Source organism: Chelonia mydas, chromosome 2 (genome assembly GCF_015237465.2).
Source record: "Chelonia mydas isolate rCheMyd1 chromosome 2, rCheMyd1.pri.v2, whole genome shotgun sequence".
In the NCBI taxonomy this organism is placed as follows: domain Eukaryota; kingdom Metazoa; phylum Chordata; order Testudines; family Cheloniidae; genus Chelonia; species Chelonia mydas.
The window spans coordinates 29,598,162-29,620,558 of NC_057850.1; the positions used below are offsets into that span (position 1 = coordinate 29,598,162).

At 43.6% G+C, this 22,397-nt stretch overlaps 1 protein-coding gene across 2 annotated transcripts in view; it reads left to right on the top strand.

Annotated features, from left to right (window-relative positions):
* CSMD3 (CUB and Sushi multiple domains 3) overlaps positions 1–22,397 on the top strand; it is a 1,174,472-nt gene that overhangs the window by 1,106,155 nt on the left and 45,920 nt on the right. For both annotated transcript variants that reach the window (XM_037892097.2, XM_043539165.1), the window contains 5 exons: positions 506–682; positions 5,119–5,298; positions 17,081–17,254; positions 19,039–19,212; positions 19,476–19,549. In XM_037892097.2, the coding sequence (XP_037748025.1) occupies positions 506–682; positions 5,119–5,298; positions 17,081–17,254; positions 19,039–19,212; positions 19,476–19,549 (779 nt within the window). The remainder of the gene's footprint in view (positions 1–505; positions 683–5,118; positions 5,299–17,080; positions 17,255–19,038; positions 19,213–19,475; positions 19,550–22,397) is intronic.

Consider the following 22,397-nt stretch of genomic DNA (forward strand, 5'->3'; position numbering starts at 1 on the left):
TTAGGTGAAAAGCCATGTACTTCAAAGTTCAGAAATTCTAGATTTATAGTTGCTTGTGCAATGTTAATTCTTCATTTCAGCCTCCATCCTGTGCATTGAACGAGGCACAGTCCTGTGGAAAAAATAGTTTGTGATAATGTAATTAAAAATGGTATCATAATGCATACTCACAAGTGGACCGAATTGAGGTTGTAGGGGCAACCGTAAATCTGGCATTTTCTAGCTTTCCTGTGCTTGATTTCGCAACCTAAATAACTTTATTTTACCATAAGATTTTTAAGTGTAATTTCCTATGTATTTTTCTCCAAGGAAAAAGATAAAAATAAATTATGGTATATACAATTGTAATAAACCATCGTCATCACATGTTGTCAACAGGATTTGAAAGCTAAATCTTCAGCTTTACCAAAGACTTCTATCCCTTAAACATGCTGGCAGAAGGAGCATTACCTGATTGATAATTTAACATTTTAACATCTTATACATTTAACATTTTATTTTATAGCTGTGCAGTGTGGTAATCCAGGAACAACTGCTAATGGGAAAGTATTTCGTATAGATGGCACAACATTTTCTAATTCGGTAATTTATTCCTGTATGGAAGGATACATACTTTCTGGATCTTCTGTAAGACAATGTACTGCCAATGGAACATGGTCTGGATCCTTGCCAAATTGCACAAGTAAGATTAATCTTCAATGAATAGTCTTCATGTTTAACCATAACTATGGCCCATCAGATGTTGTTTAGTGTTTTTAATTAAATTCTTCATTCTTGTAAATACAATAATACAGAATATGGGTATTAACTGCCAGCTGTTCCCTCACAACACTTCATAAACTCTTGGTAATTTACATAAAGTACATTCAACCATGAAAATATTATGTAAGTGTAATATGAAGAATAAAATGTTTGAAGAAAGATGAGTTAAAACATACTGACTAGTATTACATTTAAAGGCACTTGTACATTCATATATTCTTCCCACTTAAACTTTCCTCTAACGGTAAAAAGTATTTTCTTGTGTTCAGATTTTGTGATGTTAGTGTTCGTTTTTGTGTATGTTTTGTGTGATGCATCTGCTCATATGATAATGTGCTGGTCACTTGCTGAGCATGTTTTCTTTGTGAAACAGGAATAAAATACAATCGCTACTTGCTTTGCCATGAAAAAAATCATTTTCACTCACAAATGCATTCGCCTTTTCAATCCTTGTCTATATGGTTCCTAGTTTTTACAAAAAAAAAGCAAACTGTGGAATAGTGTTTTTTTTCTTATAACTTTGATTGTTTTAGCTGCCATTTTGTTTATTATTTATAAGTATTCTAAGTGGTTGCATAATATGTTTGTGGTGTGCATTTCAAATTTTTATTTGACATTTGAAAACTTCTGTAACTTCTTATACTATATTTCCTGCTCAGTGATTGCAATCTATAACTTTTCAAGTGTTTCTGTTGTAGTGTTCAAGCGTGATTGCCTGACCTTCGAAGATTATACATACAGTACTTGTGACATCACTTTATTTTAATGGAGTTATCAGTGGGTATCTACAATGTATTAACTGACCACAGTTTCAGAAAAGAAACTGCAGCATTTGACAGTTCTTGCAAGACAACATAGGAGTTCATGAAAAACTTGTTTGCTTTCCCTGAATGTGTGGCATATTGTTTTAGTACTATAGGTTCAGATAACAAAACCAAACATGCTTCAGATTGTTTCATTTAACTTCACTCCACACTGGCCTGTGCTTGACCTTTTAGAACATAAGAACGGCCATACTGGGTCAGACCAAAGGTCAATCTAGCCCAGTACCCTGTCTTCCGACAGTGGCCAAAGTGAGTTGCCCCAGAGAGAATGAACGGAACAGGTAATTATCAAGTGATCCATCCCATTGCCCATTCCCAGCTTCTGGCAAACAGAGGCTAGGGACACCATCCCTATCCATACTAGCTAGTAGCCATTGATGGTTCTATTCTCCATGAACTTATCTAGTTCTTTTTTGAATCCTGTTATGGTCTTGGCCTTCACAGCGTCCTCTGGCAAGGAGTTCCACAGGTTGACTGTGAGTTGTGTGAAAAAAATACTTGCTTTTGTTTGTTTTAAATATGCTGCCTATTAAGCACTTTTCAGCACTTTCTGATTCTCTCTCTCTCTCACTCACACACACAGAGAGAGAATCCTCTCCTTGGAAGTCATGACTCACCAATAAGACCTCAAAGGAACTGAAACTGATTTTTGGCACCTAGAACTGCATTTTGTAAGTGCTAGAACTGCATTACAGCCCCATTCTTTCTGCCTCTGTGAGCAGTTCTGTGCAGCTCTTCTCTGAGGAAAGGTCACAGACCCTTGAGTTCAGCAGCTGTCCTCCCCATCTCCTCCTTTTCCCATTTCGCCTTTCTCAAATTGTCCTCCCTATACCTCTAAAAGTTGCCAACCCAGACATCAACAGTCAAACTTTGCTATTGCTGCATTCAAAACAATTCAAAACAGGGATCTGAGTTTTCCTTACAAAATTCAGTATGACCAGGGAGAGTCTCTTACGCTGTGAGTGGATGAGTTGAAGTTGGTTTCTCACCAAAAGTTGTCTGTCCATTAGTGAGGCAAGTGCTCAGTTTATCCATGATAAGAAGAGGATCCACCTAGCAGTTATGAATCTGCTGCTAAGCCATCAAATCATCCATCCCTTCCGGCCATATCAGTCAGTCCTAACACAGCTCTGCCATTCCTGGCTGTGATAACACTTAATACCTTGGGAAATCTCCCTAGAGAGGAGTTCATCTGACCATTTTGTTTCTCACCTCTCTTCCTCCAACATGTTCCAGCCTCCTTGAAAGAACTGTTTGAAGTGGACATTGCTGCATACTAATTGTACACAAGGTCAGTTCCATTACATGGGTCTCTCAGCCTGGGGCAGATAGATCTAGTCAACCCCTCCAGAGAGACTCTGCTGTGTCAAGCAGAAAACAGTCCCTCTCTATCCTCCAGTGGTCCTCAGGATAGCAGTGAAGCCCTGTGATCTCCTCTTTCCTGGATTCTCTGAAAAGGAACAGGCTTTATAGTATAGCCATATCTCAGAATCCTGTCCAGAGTCTTCCTTGACAACAGGAAAAGTCCTTCTGTTCTGTATCTCAGGCACTGTGGCCAGTTTGGATGACGTTAACTCATCATTTAAATCTGTCAGATGTTGATACTAGAACAATTTTCCAAAGTGCAGATGGAGCTAGGAACGCATGTTCTCTATTAGAAGGAATATGTATAAAGGGAACTTTTCTTTTTTTGAGTCTCTGGAAAACATTTCAGACGCTGAGTGGAAGAGCACCTCCAGCCAGATATCTTTTAGCAAAATCTGCTGCAGGCAATGCAGTGTGCCCAGAACAGAATATTCCCATTTTGTTCTGTCCCCAGATTGACTTAGTGGAGGTATGCCAGTTTACAGCAGCTGAGACTCAATATCTGCATATCACTTTCAAAGGAGCTCTGCAAGTGCTAGCATCCTGCATTGTCACCTCCTACCATGAGCTTATTCACCCCAAATCAGTCCTGTAGGAGAACATTTATGAATTATTGGATCCCATACAAACAGCTACAGAACTTCCTCAAGGGACTCTCCTTTTTTGTAGAATGCTGCTTGTGACATAGCAATACTTTCTTCTCCATCTCTCTCCTCTGCATTAAATAGCTAAAAGACTTATCTGGCTGCTGTACTGGAAGTGGACTCCCTCCCATCACACAGTTTGAGGTGGTTAGTCACTTACTGAAGACCTAAGCACAGTGGCTAAGAAACTAACTGGTCCCAGCACACTCAGTGAGATCAGGAAGGCCACAGTCCTTCCGAATCTATGGTTGTCCTTCTCTGCTTCCTTTTTCTTTCCTCTCCTTTCCCTTGTAGTTCCATTCTTCATTGGGAAAGACATGAGGCGCAATCATCATGGTTACTGGTACATACCAGTAACTGTCACCTCTGTCTGTGGGACACCAGTGCCTTTTTCCATAGTTAGCAACAACCTGAGATGGTCATTTGCCAAGAGTGTATGGATGTGCTTTGGCCCACTCTGAGAGCTATGCCTCTGCTGATGAAAATGGGGATGTGATCCACCAAAGACTCAAGGTAGTCCATGAAAACTTAAGACCTCTAAGTCACGGTCATAGGTAGGGTCTGCAGGGCTTGCAGTCAGTCTCTGTCTGATGAGAGTCCTCATTCTTACAACTGTGAGTCAGCAGAACCTTTGAGTTTAGTGAGACTTTCTCAGCTGCTTCTTCCATTCCTGTAACTCTGACTCTCGGCCCCCTCCATCCTCCCCCCACTTCCTGCTCTGGTCCTGAAACCTGCAATCTCCTCTACGCTAGGATGAGCATATTTATCCCTATTTCTTCTTTTTCTTGAATGAGGGGTTTCTCCTTGGTCCTCATTCTTTGTCAGACTCTCACCTGTGGATGTGTCCAAATCGTTGTGAATGCTCATTGTCAACTCCCCTGTCAACAGGCGATTGGCCGTAAAATCAGCCACTGAAGACTTTTGCTTCAGTTTAGTGGTCTCAGAGACAGTCACACATGTCTGATAGTGGACTGGGCTATGTAAACTCTAAACCAAGCATAATTGGAAACTAGTCCATTGGGATCCAAAGTAGAGGGTACCATATTGCTCCCTTCTCGGGTTATAGCAGATATGCCTATTTTTGGCCAATACATTTATTTGTTTTTTCTACTTTGATCTTCTTTAGGTTTTCCAAACCTCAAGATTAGCGGTACGATAAGACTTTCACACTGTGTGGTCCTTGGCAAAAACTCTGCTTATCCTCATATGCCTACTTCTTTTTAGTGTCTTTGTTTTCCAACTGCCATTTTCTAATCCTGACATTTAAGTGATTAAAATAGTACAGTCCATTTTTTTCACTTTTGAACAGGTGTACTAATTTTTCCCTAAAATGTAGCTGCAGTACGTATCCACGTATTGTGTTAGGTAGATGAATTAAGTGATATATATGTTAATGTAGCTGAAAATAAACATTTGCTATATTTTTGGCAGTAAATCATTAATTTGACTATGTGCTTTTTCTCCTCACAGATACACAGTCACATTAATGATTTACCTTCTGTTCTTCAACTCCTTACTTGCAGTAATCAGTTGTGGAGACCCAGGTATACCAGCTAATGGCTTGAGATATGGTGATGATTATGTTGTTGGACAAAATGTTACCTATATATGCCAACCCGGCTATACAATGGAATTGAACAGCTCCATAATTCGCACCTGTACTACCAACGGCACATGGAGTGGAACAATCCCAACTTGTAAAGGTATCACAATGATTTTGGGTATCAGAACATTTTTGTGTGTGACATTTGTACCTATTGTGTACTGTAACACGTTAGTCAAACTAAGTAAACATTCATCATTATAACCAAAGACTAAACATGTCTGGACATGTTAATATTTATTTTGTCTATAGGGTAAATTGAGTTGGGGGGGCTTTAAAAATTGTTGTCTTACCATTTGTGTCTTTTATTTTGTTTCAAAAATTTAAAGTGTTAGCAGCGTTAGGGTGTAGATCTTACTGGGGCTCCAGGAGCCTCTTACTAAGTTTCTGCTTGAGAGAGTTCAGGTGACTTCCCTTCTTTTAATGGAGTGTGCCCTTTTTCTGCATAATGTTAATCTACCGGATATGATATATTTCAGCAGTGTCTTTTGTGAACCTAGATGGTATTGGACTTTCTAATTGTCTAGATTGCAGTAAATGATTTTTTCCCCCATGGCTGGATAGTACTGGACTGGCTTGTCCTTCCCACCAGGATCTTTGGCCAACCCCTCTCGTGTTTAGGGTACAGAAGTTCAACACTCTCCAGTAGTATTAATATACTCAGCATGTTTTTTAACGGCAAAGTCTAAATATTTCCAGCTGATGCCCTAATGTACATTTGTTTGGCATCTGATGTTGCCTCCTTCATGTGTAACTTAGAAAAACAAAAGAGTAAATCCCCTGATCCTTCACACTTCCTATCTGCTTGCACATGCATCCCTTATTTACAGGTATTACAGGGAAGTTCTTGCTGTAGCCTGTAGTTAAAAAATTGGCAGCTTATAACTGAATTTTATTGTAATGTACCATCAAAAAACTATTCTAGTGATGTCATCAAAACTGCTATTTTCAAAGTAACCTACAACCTCTTCCTTGCTAAATTTAAGGGCATCTTCTCCAGGCTCATTCTCCTTGATATTTCTGTTACCCTTAACATAGTGAGTCTCCCCCTCCATCTTAAGGTTCTTTCCTCCATAGACTTGTGGGACTCTTCCTTCTCTTTCTTCTTTTCCTACCTAGCCAATTGTACCTGCAACCAGGCGTTGGCAAGTGGTTCTTTTTCCTTCCCACTTTTCGAGAGGTATCTTCTAGGAATATTTGATAAATCCTCCCTTTTCTCTGTCTATGCTTCCCCTTGGTTGGGCTCATTCTCTCTCATGTCTTCAAATTGAAGACTCTCAGATCTGCATCTCCAGCCCTATTCTCTCCTTCTTCCATGTATGCCCTACCAAGCCTTGTCTCCTCCTCCCAGCTATGTCAGTGTTGTAGGGTGCATTTTTTTTTCAGTTCTGCTCCCAATGTTTTGAATGCAGTTCATTCTCAAGTGCTCCAAATTTTTGCTGTTCAAGAAAATGCTCTTCTTCTTTTTACTTTTCATTACTAACCATCATCAAATACTACTGTTTTTGCATACAAAACTGATTACACAAGGAATTCTCTCTTTCTCCCTGCATATACTGCCTATTACCATAGATCCCAGGCATGGTAATCAGAGTTATTATATATTAAATCGGAGGTGTACGTATCAATAATTCTGTTTTTTGTATACTGTTTCTTTAAATGAAAGTTGTCCTATCAGTCTGCTAGGGAACACAATAGTCAGGCAATGCAAGATGGATTCTCTTACATATTCTGCTTTTATGTTGCCTCTCTTCCCTTTTTCCATCAAATGTTATATTTATCTTAGAGTAAGGTTCAGCCTTGGGCTCCCTCAGGCCCGCTGGAGAGGTCTGAGTAGGGGGTTTCAATTTTGGCTGGACCCCTAAGGAGAAATTCTGGCTGGGGCAGAATCAGAGGCATCCGTCAGAACCTCACTCTTACTCTGTGTTTGGCCAGTTCTGTTTCTGACCATTCAGAGGGAATCGAAGTCCTTAATCCTGTCTTTCACTTTGCTCTACCTTATTTGGGCTGTTGTTACCCAAAGGACATGAACTGGGAGTAGTGGGTTGTTCATACCAGAGTATGAAGGGAAAAGTTCAACTTTCAGATGAGGACAGAGGTTGTAAGCTCTTTGGGGAAGGTACACTTCTCTTCTGTCAGTCAGTCACTGTACACACTTATGCACTGTACAAATATTAACTAATAACCATATGTGAAATCTCTGATGCTCTCAGAAATTCCTTATTTTATTCCATGCAAATTTCTGTACAATGACAAGTTGTACACTTTTAAACTAATATTATAGTTTATTTTGAATATGTAATCAAAAGGAATGTATCATATATAACAATTTATTTGGAATATATAGTAGCTGTTTGTTACTGTTAGGAGGATTTGGTACAATTTAGATACAATAAGTGGACAGTGAACTGCTCAGAGTATGCAAACATTATTTTCCAGCTGCCACTGAAATATTAGATGTATGTGATTCTCCCACATTGGTCTCCGCAAGAGAAGGATGTGTGTGTTCATTCACAAGTAAATGTCAGTCAGGCATTGTACTTTTCAGTAAAACTGTCTTAAATCCACTTCTTTTTTTAATACCAATTTCAGCTGAAACCCCAAGCAGAATCCACTGCAGATATACATTATTAATGGTTCAAGCTCTGCTGTTATTGTTGATAGAACCTTGATAGGGCAGTGTTCACTTTTATTCATAGAATCATAGAATATCAGGGTTGGAAGAGACCTCAGGAGGTCATCTAGTGCAACCCCCTGCTCAAAGCAGGACCAATCCCCAACTAAATCATTTATTCCTTCATTTTGAGGCTGCGGTCATTTACTTATTCTTTCCTGACCCTGCTTCCCCTATATTGCCAACAGACATTCTGCAGCCCATTGTCTGCGTCAACTCAGTTATATATGCGCTATTCCCCTCCTGTCTGCAGTTTCTGGAGGTAGTTCAAAGCTGAAGCACAGCCAGTGCTAACCACACCCCCTTCTCCTGTTTGCTCCCAGATGTTCTGCCTCCGGGGCAGCAAATAAATGGTGGTTCACTCACTCCCATCCTTTTCTTTTAGATTTGTTATTTTTAGCCATTTTGGGGTCAGTTAAAGCATTTTCATTTGCTTTCAAGTCTCCTCACCTCCTCCTGGTCTGGGATCTGAGCAGCACAGTGGTCACAGCCACCCAGAGCCTCCACTGCAGCATCTCCCTGCCGAGCTCCTCCGCCCCCTTCCAGGCATGCAGAGCAGCTGTGCAAGCATCGGATAAAATCCAAATAGTGCTCTAAATGTGAAGCACCTTTCTCAGGCCAAGCAGAAAATAAAAAATGCCCAATCTGCCCCCAAACACCCACCCCTATCTCTGCTAGGACATGGGGCTCTGAGCGGACAGGAATATTGGTGCTTTCCCACCAGTTAGTCTTGATTCCACCATAGAAAACCCCCACTAGGAGAGCGAGAGCAGAACTAGGAGGGAGGTTTGGAGGAAAAGGAGACCTTCCCTCAGCTGACCCAGAAGGTAAGTCCTGGGGCATAAAGAAGCATAAAGATGAGACCCTTTCTGGTCTATTGTTTCCCTCTCTCTCTCCCTCCCCCCCGCCCAAGTGGAAAGAAGCATAGCACCTACACAACTCTTCTGCCGCACACCGTGAACCAGAGGATTCTTGTGATCCTCTGGGTTAAGTTCTGCAAAACCCAGAGACTCTGGGTCCCCACAAAAGCAAAAGCAAGTGTTTCCTTCTTAAGGCAGCTTTTTTTCACTGAAAAAGTAGGGTGAAAATCAGGGGCTAAATTTCTTCTCCTTTGCCTTCTCCCACTGAGGGAGTGTGTCCTGGGGGTTATCTCCCTCACAGGCTATGCCTGCACTATAAGCTAGGGATGTGCTTCATACCAGTGGCAGATTAGCCACTGGGAAAACTGCCCATGGGCCCCAGCCAAATGGAGGGCCCTGGAAAAATTGATGCCCCTGAGTGCTGACCCACTTTGCCCGGCGCTCCTGCTAGGGAGTGGGGTCGGGGCGTGGGGGCTTGCCCCACTCCGCCTGCCTGCCTGGCACTCCTGCCGGGGATCAGGGTCAGGGAGTGGGGGCTTCTCCTGCCTGCCTAGCACTCTTGCCCCCGCGCCCTGCCCCTGCTCCCCCCGACAGGAGCGCGGGGTGGGCATAAGAATCCCTTGTGCCCTGATCTTGCTCCCTGGGAGGAGCGTTGGGTGGGGACAGAGTGGACTGCAGGCAGAAGGGATGGAGAGGGCCCCAACTTGCTCTGGCCCAGGGCCCCACAAAACTGTAATCCGCCTCTGACACATACTCAAGCTAGCATGCGTATAGGTAGCAGTGTAGCTCAGTAACATGGCACAGCTGAGCCCCGCTGAGAACCAACCCACCTGAAATCAGAGGGTATGTACTCAGCATAGCTCAGCTGTGCCTCTACTGCCACTACCCATGCTACTGAGCTACACGGCTGCTTACACTTGCAGGTGCTCAATGAGAGCTAGCACGGATATATGTACATAAGCAAGGGAATCACACCCCTGGCTCACAATGTAGACAGAGTGCTCCCCACCCCGCAGAATGTCCAGGGATGCAAAGAAGCCTGTGCCCCCTGTGCAGCCCTGCCTCAGCCTGCAGCCTAATGGAAATTGTGTCTGTCTGGCTTTCAACCAAAGACCCTCGCTGTGCCAGGGAACGGGGCTCAGATTTGAGGCAGCGTCAGAATGGGAATTTTGCCTTCTGATCATCAGACGTAAACCCTTGCTCTGCCTGAGAAAGGAGCTCTCTCTCCACCCCTCCCTGCTCCACAGGCTGAATCCACGTGAAAGCCTTGAGCACTTCAGGAAGGCCCTGACCAGTACAGACACACCTGAGGATTCCACTACCCATGGAGCTGCATCTTCATGGGATTACAGAGGCGTAAATGGGAAATTCCTTCCCACCTTCTAAGTGATCTTGCTTTCCTGAATAAACATCCAGGTGATATTAAGTTGCTCCTGCAGCACTTACTTGGGTTCGATCTAGGCTGGGGAGTAGGCAAGCAGCCTTTCAAGCATCCGGGGACAGATAGCAACTTTTCTCACAAGTGAAGCCTGCGTCACCGCTACCTCTCATCCGTTGTGTGGTCCCCAGGCCAGGATGAATAGTGTGCTCCCTCCATCTTGTAAACAGCCGGGGGGAACGTACCACACATGCAACAAATAAACAAAACAAAAAACCTGCAAACTGTTCCATGATGGCCAGCAAGGAACTTATTAATAAAATATCTTTCCTTTCAAGCATTATTGTGATACAGGTTTTCTCTTTCCAATGAGGCAAATGAGGACACCTCATTAAACCAAATGTTAAACTAAAATATTTAGGTAGGTAGAAACAAAGAAAATCCATAAATTTGGGGAGCCTAAGGTTGGTGCAGCAGACATAGGTCACACCTTCAGAAGCGGATTTCATTCCAAGACCCTTATACCATAGGAGTGATGACACACTGCACAGCAATTTGAAAGCTTCACCTATAACTGTCCAGACCAAAATTTTTTCATACATTTAGTAGGAAAACCTACTTCATGGTAAACAAGAGGCTCATCTTCTAGGGGCATGATCCTGGCTTGGAGTAAGATGTCTCAGTTCCTGTCTTGGGCAAACAATTGATGTGATTTGTGACCTGCAATGGATTCTAAATTGGTGGCTGCATGGATGTCATGTTACACCCACGAACAGTCATTGCTCATTCTAAACGGTGCATCCAAACTTACAGCTGTTGGGGAAAACATTAGAGAAATTAGTAGCTAAGACAGAAAAGAAGTATCAGTCCTCATTATCAAAGCCAGCACAGCAATCTACTAGTTACTACCAACACCAAGGGTATCCAAGAAGGGACTGTTACCCTGGCAGGGGAAGCTTCTGCTCCAGATTTTTTCCAAGGCAATTTAGATGAATTTTCCTCCAAACCATCAAAATCCTCTGCATGACAAAGACTCTCCCTTATGACCCGCCCTTTGCACCCAGAGTCTTAAGTGGCTGTAGTAGTCACAGCAAGGCAAAGCTCACAGGCCACAACACACAGTGCCAGAGCCCAGACTCCTGATTTCCAAGCAATCACTTGGATCACTTGATGGTTACCTGTTCTGTTCATTTCCTCTGGGGCACATGATATTGGCCACTGTCAGAAGACAGGATACTGGGCTAGATGGACCTTTGATCTTACCCAGTATTGCCAGTCTTATGTTCTTAAGCATATGGCTTTGCAGTAACATCAGGAAAAAAACTCCCTGATTCCCTAGACAAACAGACTTTACCTGGGAATGGAGGTAGACCCTTCAGTGACAAAGATCTAGACAGAAGATCCAGAAGATCCAGGGCCTGATATCCATGCTGGACAAATGCATGAGGCCAACCACAGCTCAGTGTCTCAATTCACTGGGCCTTCTCATCTTGCACATATGGCGAGGTCACATATCAGATCTTTCTTCTGCGGGCATGTGCCCATTCCCTCAAGCTAAGGCAAGACCAGACACTGATTCACAATGAGGTGCTGAATCCCCTAGTGTGATGGAAGGTCTCAGAGAACATCCACAGGAGTCTTCCCATATCCTTTCTTGGGCTGCAGGTTGTTACAACAGACACCGGTTTGAAGGGATGGGGAACACTTCTGGGACCCAGAATAGTGTAGGGTAACTGAAGATCTGGGGAAAGAAGCTACCACATCAAGTTCTTTGAGCTCAGAGCTGTCAAACTAGTGAGATGGCAGAACTACCTAGTGTGCAGTCACTTTTTGGGCCAACCAGACAACATGACCATAGTTGCGTACAGGAACAACCAAGGGAGAACAAGGAGCATAGCTCTAAATGCAGAAGCAATGGAAACAATAGAATGGGCAGACAAGACATCACCTTCCCTAAAGGCAATACCCATAAAAGGAAAGCTGAACCAAAAGGCAGACTGGCTCAGTTGACACAAAGTCAACTACTCTGAATGATGCCTGAACCAGGAAATCTTTACTCTGATCTTGCATATGTTTGGTTTCCCCTAACTTGACCTGTTTGCCAATTACAGCAATGCAAAATGGCAGAAATTCTTCAACTGAGAAGCAGACCCTAAGTCCATGGGACAGATGCTCTGGTGCAGAGATAGCCGCAAGAGCTGCAATATGCATTCTTACCCTTCTCTCTCCTAGGGAAGGTGTTCTGAAAGGTAAGGTGAGAAGGATGAGAGCCCTGACTCTTTACCAACCAAGAAGACCCTAGTTTTCTGATCTGATAGAACTGACGCTGTAGCCACCACTTCAGCTTCAGACAAGACCAGACCTCTTTTTTCCCAGGCTCATTGATTTAACTGGGACTTGGTCCTGCTTCGAGCAGGGGGTTGGACTAGATGACCTTCTGGGGTCCCTTCCAACCCTGATATTCTATGATTCTATGATTCTATGATTCATTCCTCCATCCAGACCCAGGTCACCTTTAACTGACAGCCTGGCTATTGAAAGAAGTGTTAGCCACACTCGGCCTATATTCCAAGTAATCAGGACTCTGCTCTCATTCAGGAGAGTTTTTCCACATGAAGACTTATAAAGCATACCTGTCCATATAGACCACGTGCAGTTTGTTGTGCCAAGAGTGCATCTCATATCCAAGGGATCCTGGGATTCCAGCCACTTATGACTTCCTTCAGAAAGATGCAGATAAGGGCTTTTGCCCAGCCAGGGTAGTTCACCAGATATCAGCCATAAGTCTTGTACTATTAGTAGGATCCTCGGGCTCCTTGGCAGAACCCTCAGGTATCCAGAATTTTCAGAGCAATCAGACCAGCGGTCAGACCAATCTTTCCTCAGTTGGTCCTATCTCTGGTGTTGAAAGCTTTAAGCACCCATCCCTTTGAGCCTCTGATTTCCTTCACTCTGCCCATGGACACAGCACCTGACTGTGATGCAGTGGCACACCCCAGATGGAAGAAGCACACTAAAGACTTATATCATGTGTAAAGAATCCACAAGGAAATGGGTCTCCCTGTTCATTTCCTCTTATCCCCAGGTGCCAAGGGCTTAGAGTATCCAAACTATCCATTACTAGATGGATCAGACTATGCATCGCTGAGGCACACAAGGCATCCAACAGCCCTGGTCCTAAAGGAATCAAGGTGCATTCTGCAAAATCCTTGGCAATCTCATGGGCCGAAAGAGCATGTGCCTCCAACACAGAGATCTGCAGAGCAGTCACATAGCTATCAGCTAGCGCCTCTACCAAGCACTATAAAGTAGTCTTTCTGTCTCCGCCGAGGCCTTCTTTGGCAGGAAAGTGCTGCAGGCAATGGTCCAGACATAACATAGCCATTCGAGCAGTTCAAAAAGATTTTTTTCCCTATTTCTTATGTTCACTTTTCTGTCCCTCCCTAATCTTGTTCACTGTTTGCTACTTCTCATGCATATCAGAATTGTGGGGGATGCTGGGCTGCAGAATGGAAAATTTTCTTACCCAGTAATTTCCTTTCTGCTATCAGGATCTCCCACAATTCTACCCACCCTGGACGGCTTCACAGCAAAGGCTCAGCATTCTGTTTGGATAGTTAGCAAAAGGCAGAGGCCTACTGCACATAATTAATTAGTTGGCCCTGAAGGTAGTGTTACAAATAATTTTTTAAGAGCTATTTCGCAGCTTAGAAATGCATCATCTGAGCAAGCAGAAGGGGGTGTGGCTAGCACCACAGTTGCCAACTTTCATGCGTTAAATAAGCACCCCAACTTTCACAATAAGCCAAAAATCAAGCTAATCCCACTTCAAAACAAGGCCGAAACAAGCCAATCCTTAAGAACCCCTCTATATGATTAGATCCCCCCAGGGTGCAGTTGGGGACTGTGGGGGGCCCACTGTGCACCCCTGACTCTCTCCCCTCCTTGCCCCTGCTTGCCCATTGCCCCTGCTTGCTGGGAGCCAATCAAAGAAAAGAAGCTTCAAGCCAAACAAGCAACAAGCTACAAGCCGAAAACTAGCCAACAAGCAACTCACAAGCCAATTAAGCCAAAAACAAGCCCAATTTCTGTGTTTTTTCCACGGGTTTGGCATATTCGGCTAGCACAGCCTGTGCTGCAGCTTTGAACTGCCTCCAAAAATGGGAGACAGGAAGGGAATAGAACATACAGATCAGAATTATGGGAGATGCTCCTAGCAGAAAGGAGATTATCAAGTAAGAAATGTTTTGTTTGTTCCCTTGGTTTTCAGCCAGGAAGCTGGAACATAAAGTCCCTTTTATAGTGACTAGTAATAAAGCTGCTTGGTAAACGGACTATATTCAATTGGTGCAGGGTAAGAGTGTTGGTGATTATCCCAAACCCCAACTTCTTACTGATGCTGCCGCTTGAAAGAAAGAAAGGAAAAGAATTTAAAAGGGTAAAAGCTACCCCTTTTAACCTGAGGGCCTAACCCAAAATTCAGGGGTTAATCGGTGGTTCCAGTTAGGAGGAGAAATTGGCGATAGAGATTTCTTTGATGCAGTTTTGTTTATTGGCAAAGAATGCACAAACTTCTGTGTCTTTGAAGGAATCAAATAGCAGGAAACAGTTTATTTTTTTCACAGCACTAAGAACACTTTTTCCATCCTGTACCCCAACCCATAAACCTCTCCCCAGATTTCTTCTAAAGTCAGCCACTGTGCTTTCAGATGCTCCTTCAAGCTGTCTTTTTCATTTTGTTGTATGTTTTGCCTTTCCATGAACACGCACACACATCCTAAAATAATACTCTGCAAAAGCTCCTGGGCAGAGTCACACATTCCTTTTATCTTTGGTGGGGGCCTATTCTTACAATTACGTTAAATGAAGGGTGAGTTCACGCCTACCAACCTCAATCAGGTTTTCACTCAACCCAAAACAATATTTCATGAGGTCATAACCACTATGAAGAAGGTGGCAAATGCCATCATTTTGGAAGCCATGCTATCATACTTTCTCCTCCAGTTTGAGTACTATACAGACATGGAAAGGCCTAAGCACTCAGTCTCTAAAAAAAACAACCCCTAGCCCAATAAAAAAGGGAATCCTAAAGTCACCCCCAAATTCTTGGTCTCCTGCTTGGTTATTAAAATAATGGTATTTTGCATTTCCACCCAGAGTTCTGGATGATTTAGTTGATATTGGTCCTGCTTTGAGCAGGGGGTTGGACTAGATGACCTTCTGAGGTCTCTTCCAACCCTAATCTTCTGTGATTCTATGATTCTCAAAGAATTTAACAAGCATTAATGAATGAAGCCTCAAGCAATCGTGTGATGTATAGAAGAGTGATAATCCCATTATATAGAATTATACTAGTGGTGAAACTGATGCACAGAAAAGCTAGGTGACTTCCACAGGTCACACAGCAAGAACCTTGTGCTCCTGACCAGTGTTCCCTTTAATTTTTTTTCTGCATGCAGAATGACAGGCTAACTAAGTGTAAGTTTAAAGCTTTTGAGTGCAGCCCCTTCATCTCCCCCATTCACATGGTCTCTCAACTCTCCTTTCCTCATTTGTCTTCATTCATTGCTGCCCACTCTCCCCATGTACTCCCTCTCCCTCCCTTAAAATCAATCCAACTACTCTCACTTATGTAACCCACACTCCTTCTGGGTGTGGTGTTCTGTCCCAGCTAGTGGCACCGAGACCACGTAGAGATTAATGAGTCTGCTCTGCAGCCTCAGCTGAGAGCCAGTTGGCTTTCAGCTCATGTGGTAGAGGCTCATGGACTAAGCTCCAGAGGCCCCAGGTTCAATCCTGACAACCAGGGTCTGTTGGTGTTACCCTTGCTCTCTTTCTCTTTACTCTGCTCTTTCCCACTGGTGCTCTCCTCATTCACTATTTCCCATTTATTCACTCCCTCTCACTCATTCATTCATCTCTTCTTTTGTCTGTCTCTCATTGTCTCTCTCCCCATCCAATTTGCTTTCCCCATTCTCCCTTTTCATTCACATCCTCCCTCATCTCACCCCCTTTCTCCTTCTCTCTTCCTCCCACCCATTCATCCTTCAAAGTCAGTAACTCCTGCAGCCATCCCTTGTCCTCCCCCTCAAAAAAATCAAATAGCACCACTACCTCCCTATCACTTCTTTGTGGAACCCTTTCTGACGCTAATGTTTCTGATATTCTCCTGGGCAGTGCGGGGGGGACCTGCGTTCTTCTCAGATCTGAGGCATGTGTGGGGGGACCTGCGTTCTTCACTCCTGCTCAAACCTAGAGTGAGTGTTGCCTTCAAAATCTCCCCCTGCCACCCTCAGGTCTGAGGAGGGGGAAGTCAAGCTGGGATTTTTAAGTCCCTCTCCTACCTGTCAGGAGCAGCAGCACTAACAGTCTCAGAAGCAGAGGGAATTGCAGAACCCTCTCCCCTCATCCAGAAGTTAGATGCGTCCTGGTAAATAATTACCCATGAGGCAGACAATTCTCAATGTGCGATACTTACCAAGAGAGAGAGTGTAGCCACACACGCTCCTGAATCTCATTCCTGTGTTTTAAAAGCCAGACTATCTCTAAATTAGCTAACAGAAAGAAAGAATTGGATTATGACCATGTGTAAGTGAACATAATTATACTTCAGGATGCCTAACAGTCAACAAAAATCATTTTGTCATGAACACTATTGTATTTTATCAAATATTTTATATTATATAGACTATACAGTGATTTCCATGTGTTATCTTCCCAACTGGCAGGATGCAGCATTCAACTTTGCATTATAAATTCTGGTATCTTACAAGAATCGTGTCCCAGAAATGGAGGCAACCAGAAATATTAGCTACAGTGGTGTTGCAAGAATACAGTCAGGAAGATAACCTGTCACCACTTGTATTGTCCTCCAAAAAGATTAAATGAACACAAATGTTTTTTTCTTGTAACTGTGTACACCAGGGATATTTGCAGCAGCTGTGCCTAATCACTTTGAATGTTATTGCAGCTGTTACCTGCCCAACTCCTCCCCAGATCTCTAATGGAAGGTTGGAAGGAACAAATTTTGACTGGGGATTTAGTATTAGCTATGTCTGCTCCCCAGGCTATGAACTATCCTTTCCTGCTGTTTTGACCTGTGTTGGGAATGGAACTTGGAGTGGCGAGGTACCTCAGTGCTTACGTAAGTATTTGTTTGAATCTCATATTGTATCCTAATTATTTTTCCTTGCTCACCTCTCGCTTATCACTCACTTTTCGGCCACTTGTCGCTTGTTCTTCAGTTGCTCGTCAGGTTTCTTTGGAAAATAAAATCACTTGAACTTTTACTAGTAGAAGGAGGAATCCCAGACCCTCCAACCTGCTACAAATGTAGGATGTTTTATATGCACATCTTTCCATACCAGAGAAAAATAAGGCTCCTGTGAATTACCATGTCTCGTTTCCTTAGTTACCCATGTGAAAGAGGGTTAGTGGGCATCCAACAATAGCATGTTGCTGCGGAAAGGCTTGTGAAAAATTTCAAATGAATGATGGAGTTTCCACATGAACTCTTTCTGTAAAAATTGTCTAGCTCCCAAGAATGCCAGTTCCTTGTGAGGGAATTAAAGTTTTTTTTTCCCCTGAGAATTTGGGACTTTACCCATTAAATAACCACTCAGAAGAAACATTTAGACCTCAGTGTGCAAAAAGGCTAAAAAAATGTATGTAGATCTCTACAAACTATAATCCCAGTGTGGCATATGTTTACTAGAGAGCATAGAGTTTACACCAGAAAGTAGTTATATTGAAGCCAATCAGACTATTCACAGTAGTAAGTACTATGTTCAGTTATTGGTGTTTACAGGATCAGGCCCTTACAGAGTCTAAAGCTTTCTCTTAGTAACAATTTTGCAATGGAATCTATGCTGCCAGTTCTATGATGTAGTGTGAATTTCCAAATAGTCATAGATTAAGACCCCTGTCTTGCAAACAAATCTCAGTATCGGTATGTGGAGGCTACCAGTGAGGTTATATCAGAGAATGTGGAGTTCAGGGGCATAGAATATATCATAGCTGATCATAGCACTGGTCCCATGAAACACTGTATGCAGCTTCTGAAAATGGCCAATACCTAATACTGCAGGGAGAGGCCAAAAAACTCACCCAGCATGCATCCAGCCAGTTATTCAACGCTATGCCATGGACAGAAGAAAATCCTTGCAGGTGATAAACTCAAAGCCTTAAGACTCTGATTTAGAATATATTATTACTGGCAGATATATATTCTATTTAATAAATGTCTATTAATGTTTGACTTTCAGATTTCTACTTAAACTGCTTTCCATGTTTAATGTAATTCTTTTTATTGTAGTGCTGGTTAGCCCCACTAACTTTCTAGTGATCTCACTCCGTACCCAAGTTATCAGTTGTAGTTAAGTAAGATGAAGTAAGAACCTGCCACTCCTAAAATCTGTTTCTCTTTGGACAACTTCTTTTGCTCCCTCCAAGAGCATGAAAGATGCTATAAGTACCAGGTATTATGAGGTTCTGTTGTGCAGGCAGAGGACTGTCATACTCTGCAATGGTTTTCTGCGGGGCACCTTGTATGCTGATGTAATATAGGATTAGGGGATAGAGTAGAGCTGTGGATGTGGAAGGTTTTGTAACTGGCGGAATCACCAGACACACAGTACATCTCCAAGCTGTTCCCTCTGCCTCTCTCATAGGGATTCTAATCAGCCACCAAAGCTAGTTCAACCTTGAGACTGCAGTCAGTACTACCAAAGACTGGCTCTCCATCATGTTGTGCAGATTCTATTCCTTCCTCGCTCCCACAAAACTCCCATTTATTTGGCTATGTATAAGAGCCAGACATGAGATTTGGAGTAACTGTTCAGCTAAGCTCAGGTACTTTAGTGTAAGTCTTATTTTAATACCTTTTAGCAAATGCTGAATGCTTTCTATATGTCACATAATTTTCCATAGCAAAGTTTTGTGGTGACCCTGGAGTACCTGCTCAAGGGAAAAGAGAAGGCAAGAGCTTCATCTACCAGTCAGAAGTCTCTTTCAGCTGCAATCCTCCGTTTGTTTTGGTTGGGTCCAGTACTCGGATATGCCAAGCAGATGGAAGTTGGAGTGGTTCTTCTCCTCGATGTATAGGTAAGATGAAATCCATGTTACTGAGATCTACTGGATTCTTCTGTTTGGTTCTCCCACTCCTAGACCTGCCGGTTTGTGTTTGAAAACTTTGATTTATTGTGTTGTGTTATTCAGGACTATCTGTGAAACATGATCATTGTAATCATGATACTTCTACTGATCCCGTTCTCCAAATGGTTAAATTAAATGTATTTGTTGACACACAGATTTTTTTCACTAAAAAAATACCTTATGTTGTGTTGATTTTATTTTTATTTTTTTAGAACCCACTCGCACATCATGTGAAAACCCTGGAATCCCACGGCACGGATCACAAAACAATACATTTGGCTACCAGGTAGGGTGTGTTAAGTTGTTTTTATAGTACACAGTAGTTCAGAAGTTCTCAGACTATGATCCTGGAACCACTGATGATTAAAGGAGCACTTGCCTATGGTTTGCTAAGAACAAGATGCTCATATGGTTTTGGTTCTCCTTATTTCCAGCTGCAGATTTGCATTAAAATCAGCAACAAACCCTTTAAATACTTTTCCAGTGCTAAATTCTATGCAAACAATTGTTATAGTTGCCAAACAGATGTTATGTGATCATAAATGGGAGGGAAAGTGTTCCACATACTCTGGAACTGGAAGGCCGATAGTCTATGGATTAATCCCTATATTAAAATGTGGTCTACACGATGAAACATTTGGAAGCTCTAGTCAAATACTCAATTTGACAAACTGTGATTTGGACCCTGCAGTGCTAATGTGTACGTTGATTTTGGCAGGAGAGGTCATTTTCTTAATTAAAAAAATAAACGTAATATCCAAGTTATTCATCTATCCAAGGCCTTGTCTACACTGGCAAGTTTCTGTACGGTAAAGCAGCTTTCTGTGGTGTAACTCCCGAGGTGTACACACTGCCAAGCCACTTAGTGCACAGAAACTGCGCAGTTTTAACGCAGTAAAAAAACCACCCTGACGAGAGGCGTAGAGTTTTCTGCGCTGGGGCTATAGTGTAGACACCCTGGTCGATTACAGCGTGGCAATTGGTCTCCCAGAGGTATCCCACAATGTCTGTTCTTGCCTCTCTGGTCATTGGTTTGAATTCTACTGCCCTGCCCTCAGGTGACCACCCCTTTAATTCCTGGGGAATTTTGAAAGTCCCCTTCCTGTTTGCTCGGTGATGCGTGCAGTGGTTTCAGCGCATCTTTCCAGGTGACCATGCCTGCTGCATGCACCAGGCGATCCCCCGCTTGGAGCAATGCTGAGCTGCTGGACCTCATCAGCATTTGGGGAGAGGAGGCTGTCCAGTCCCAGCTGCGCTCCAGCCATAGGAATTATGCTACCTACGGACAGATTTCATGATGCATGAAAGAAAGGGACCATGCCCAGGATACAATGCAGTGCAGGATCAAAGTGAAGGAGCTGCAGAACGCCTACCATAAGGTGTGGGAGGCAAACTGCCACTCCGGTGCTGCACCGATAAGCTGCCAGTTCTACAAAAAGCTGGATGCAATACTCGGTGGCGACCCCACCTCCACTGCGAAGGCCACTGCGGATACTTCAGTGGCTCATGTGCCAGTCAAGAGTGGACTGAGCCAGGAAGAGGAAATCTTGGATGAGCATGTGGAGGAGGAGGGGGACCCAGAGGCAGAGCACAACTCAGAGGTCAGAGATGCAAGCAGCCAGGAGCTCTTCTCTACCCCAGAGGAGTAAACAATACTGCGTCTATAAAATGTTACATTTTGGCTTCACAGATATTACCTTGGGAGCCAAGCCTCCCTCTTTATTATCACTGGCTGAACGGCTGCGCAGAATTAGAAAGCGGACACGAAAAACTAAAGAGGACTTTCCGCGTGATGTCATGATGCACGCCGTGGCCAAAAAACAAGAATTGAAGGAGTGGCGGGACAGTGAGAAGAGGGACCGAAAGGAGAACGCAGCGTGCCAGAATGAAGCCACGGAGTGGCTCTTAAACGTTATGGAGCACCAAGCGGACACACTCCAGGCGCTACTAACGCTGCAAACTGAGCAGCTCCACACCCACCCTCCCCTGCAGCTGCTTTTGCAAAACTCTTTCCCATGCGCCCACCAGACTCACCAACACACTCTTATCAACCTCCTGGCTCTAGTCTGGACCCGCTGCATTCCGCTCCTGCCCGTCACAGTCCAGCCCTGCAGACTCCCAGTACCCACTGCAGGTTAGCCCTGCTGAAGTACAGTACTTACTGCACTGTACTCCGAAGGATAAGGTTGCATATGATACCTGGACATACACAAATCTTTAACCATCCCAGGACCCCACCTCCTCCTGGGACTCTCCCTTCCCCATCCACCACAGAACTGATGTGTTTTTTTGTTTGTCTCTCTCCTCTTGTTGCTGTTGTTTTTTTAAATTGTGTTTGAAAGCAATCTTTACTCCATTAATTGAAAGCAAACAGATCCCTTCAAAGCAACAGGCAGTTTTCTTAAACCTTCACAGTGCATCGTCTGCACCAGTCACAATCACCTCCTAGTATTACTGCACTCCCGAGCATAGCAACAAATATTACTGGCTTTCAGCTTCAAATTGTTGCCTCAGGTCATCCCTAATCCTTATGGCCCCACGCTGCACTCCTCTAATAGACCTGGTCTCTGGCTGTTCAAATTCAGCCTCCAGGCACTGAGCCTCAGCGGTCCAGCCCTGAGTGAAGCTTTCACCCTTCCCTTCACAAATATTACATAGTGTACAGCACACGGCTATAAGCATAGGAATATTGTCACCGGTGAGGTCCAGCCTCACATATAGGCAGTGCCAGAGGGCCTTTAAATGGACAAAAGTACACTCAACAGTGTCAAGGTTCCCCATGTATGGCTTCATAAGCCATGGCATTAAGGGGTAGGCAGGGTCTCCCAGGATCACAATAGGCATTTCAACTTCCCCTATGGTGAATTTCTGGTCCAGGAAGAAAGTCCCTGATTGTGGCTTCCTGAACAGGCCAGTGTTCCGAAAGATGTATGTGTGTCATGCACCTTTCCAGATCAGCCTGTGTGAATGTCTGTGAAATTCCCACGGTAAGCCACAAGCACCTAGAGAACCACAGAGAAATACCTCTTCCAATTAAAGTACTCGGTGGCTAGGTGGTCTGGTGCCAGAATTGGAATATGTGGGCCATCTATCGCCCCTCCACAGTTAGGGAAGCCCATTTGTGAAAAGCCATC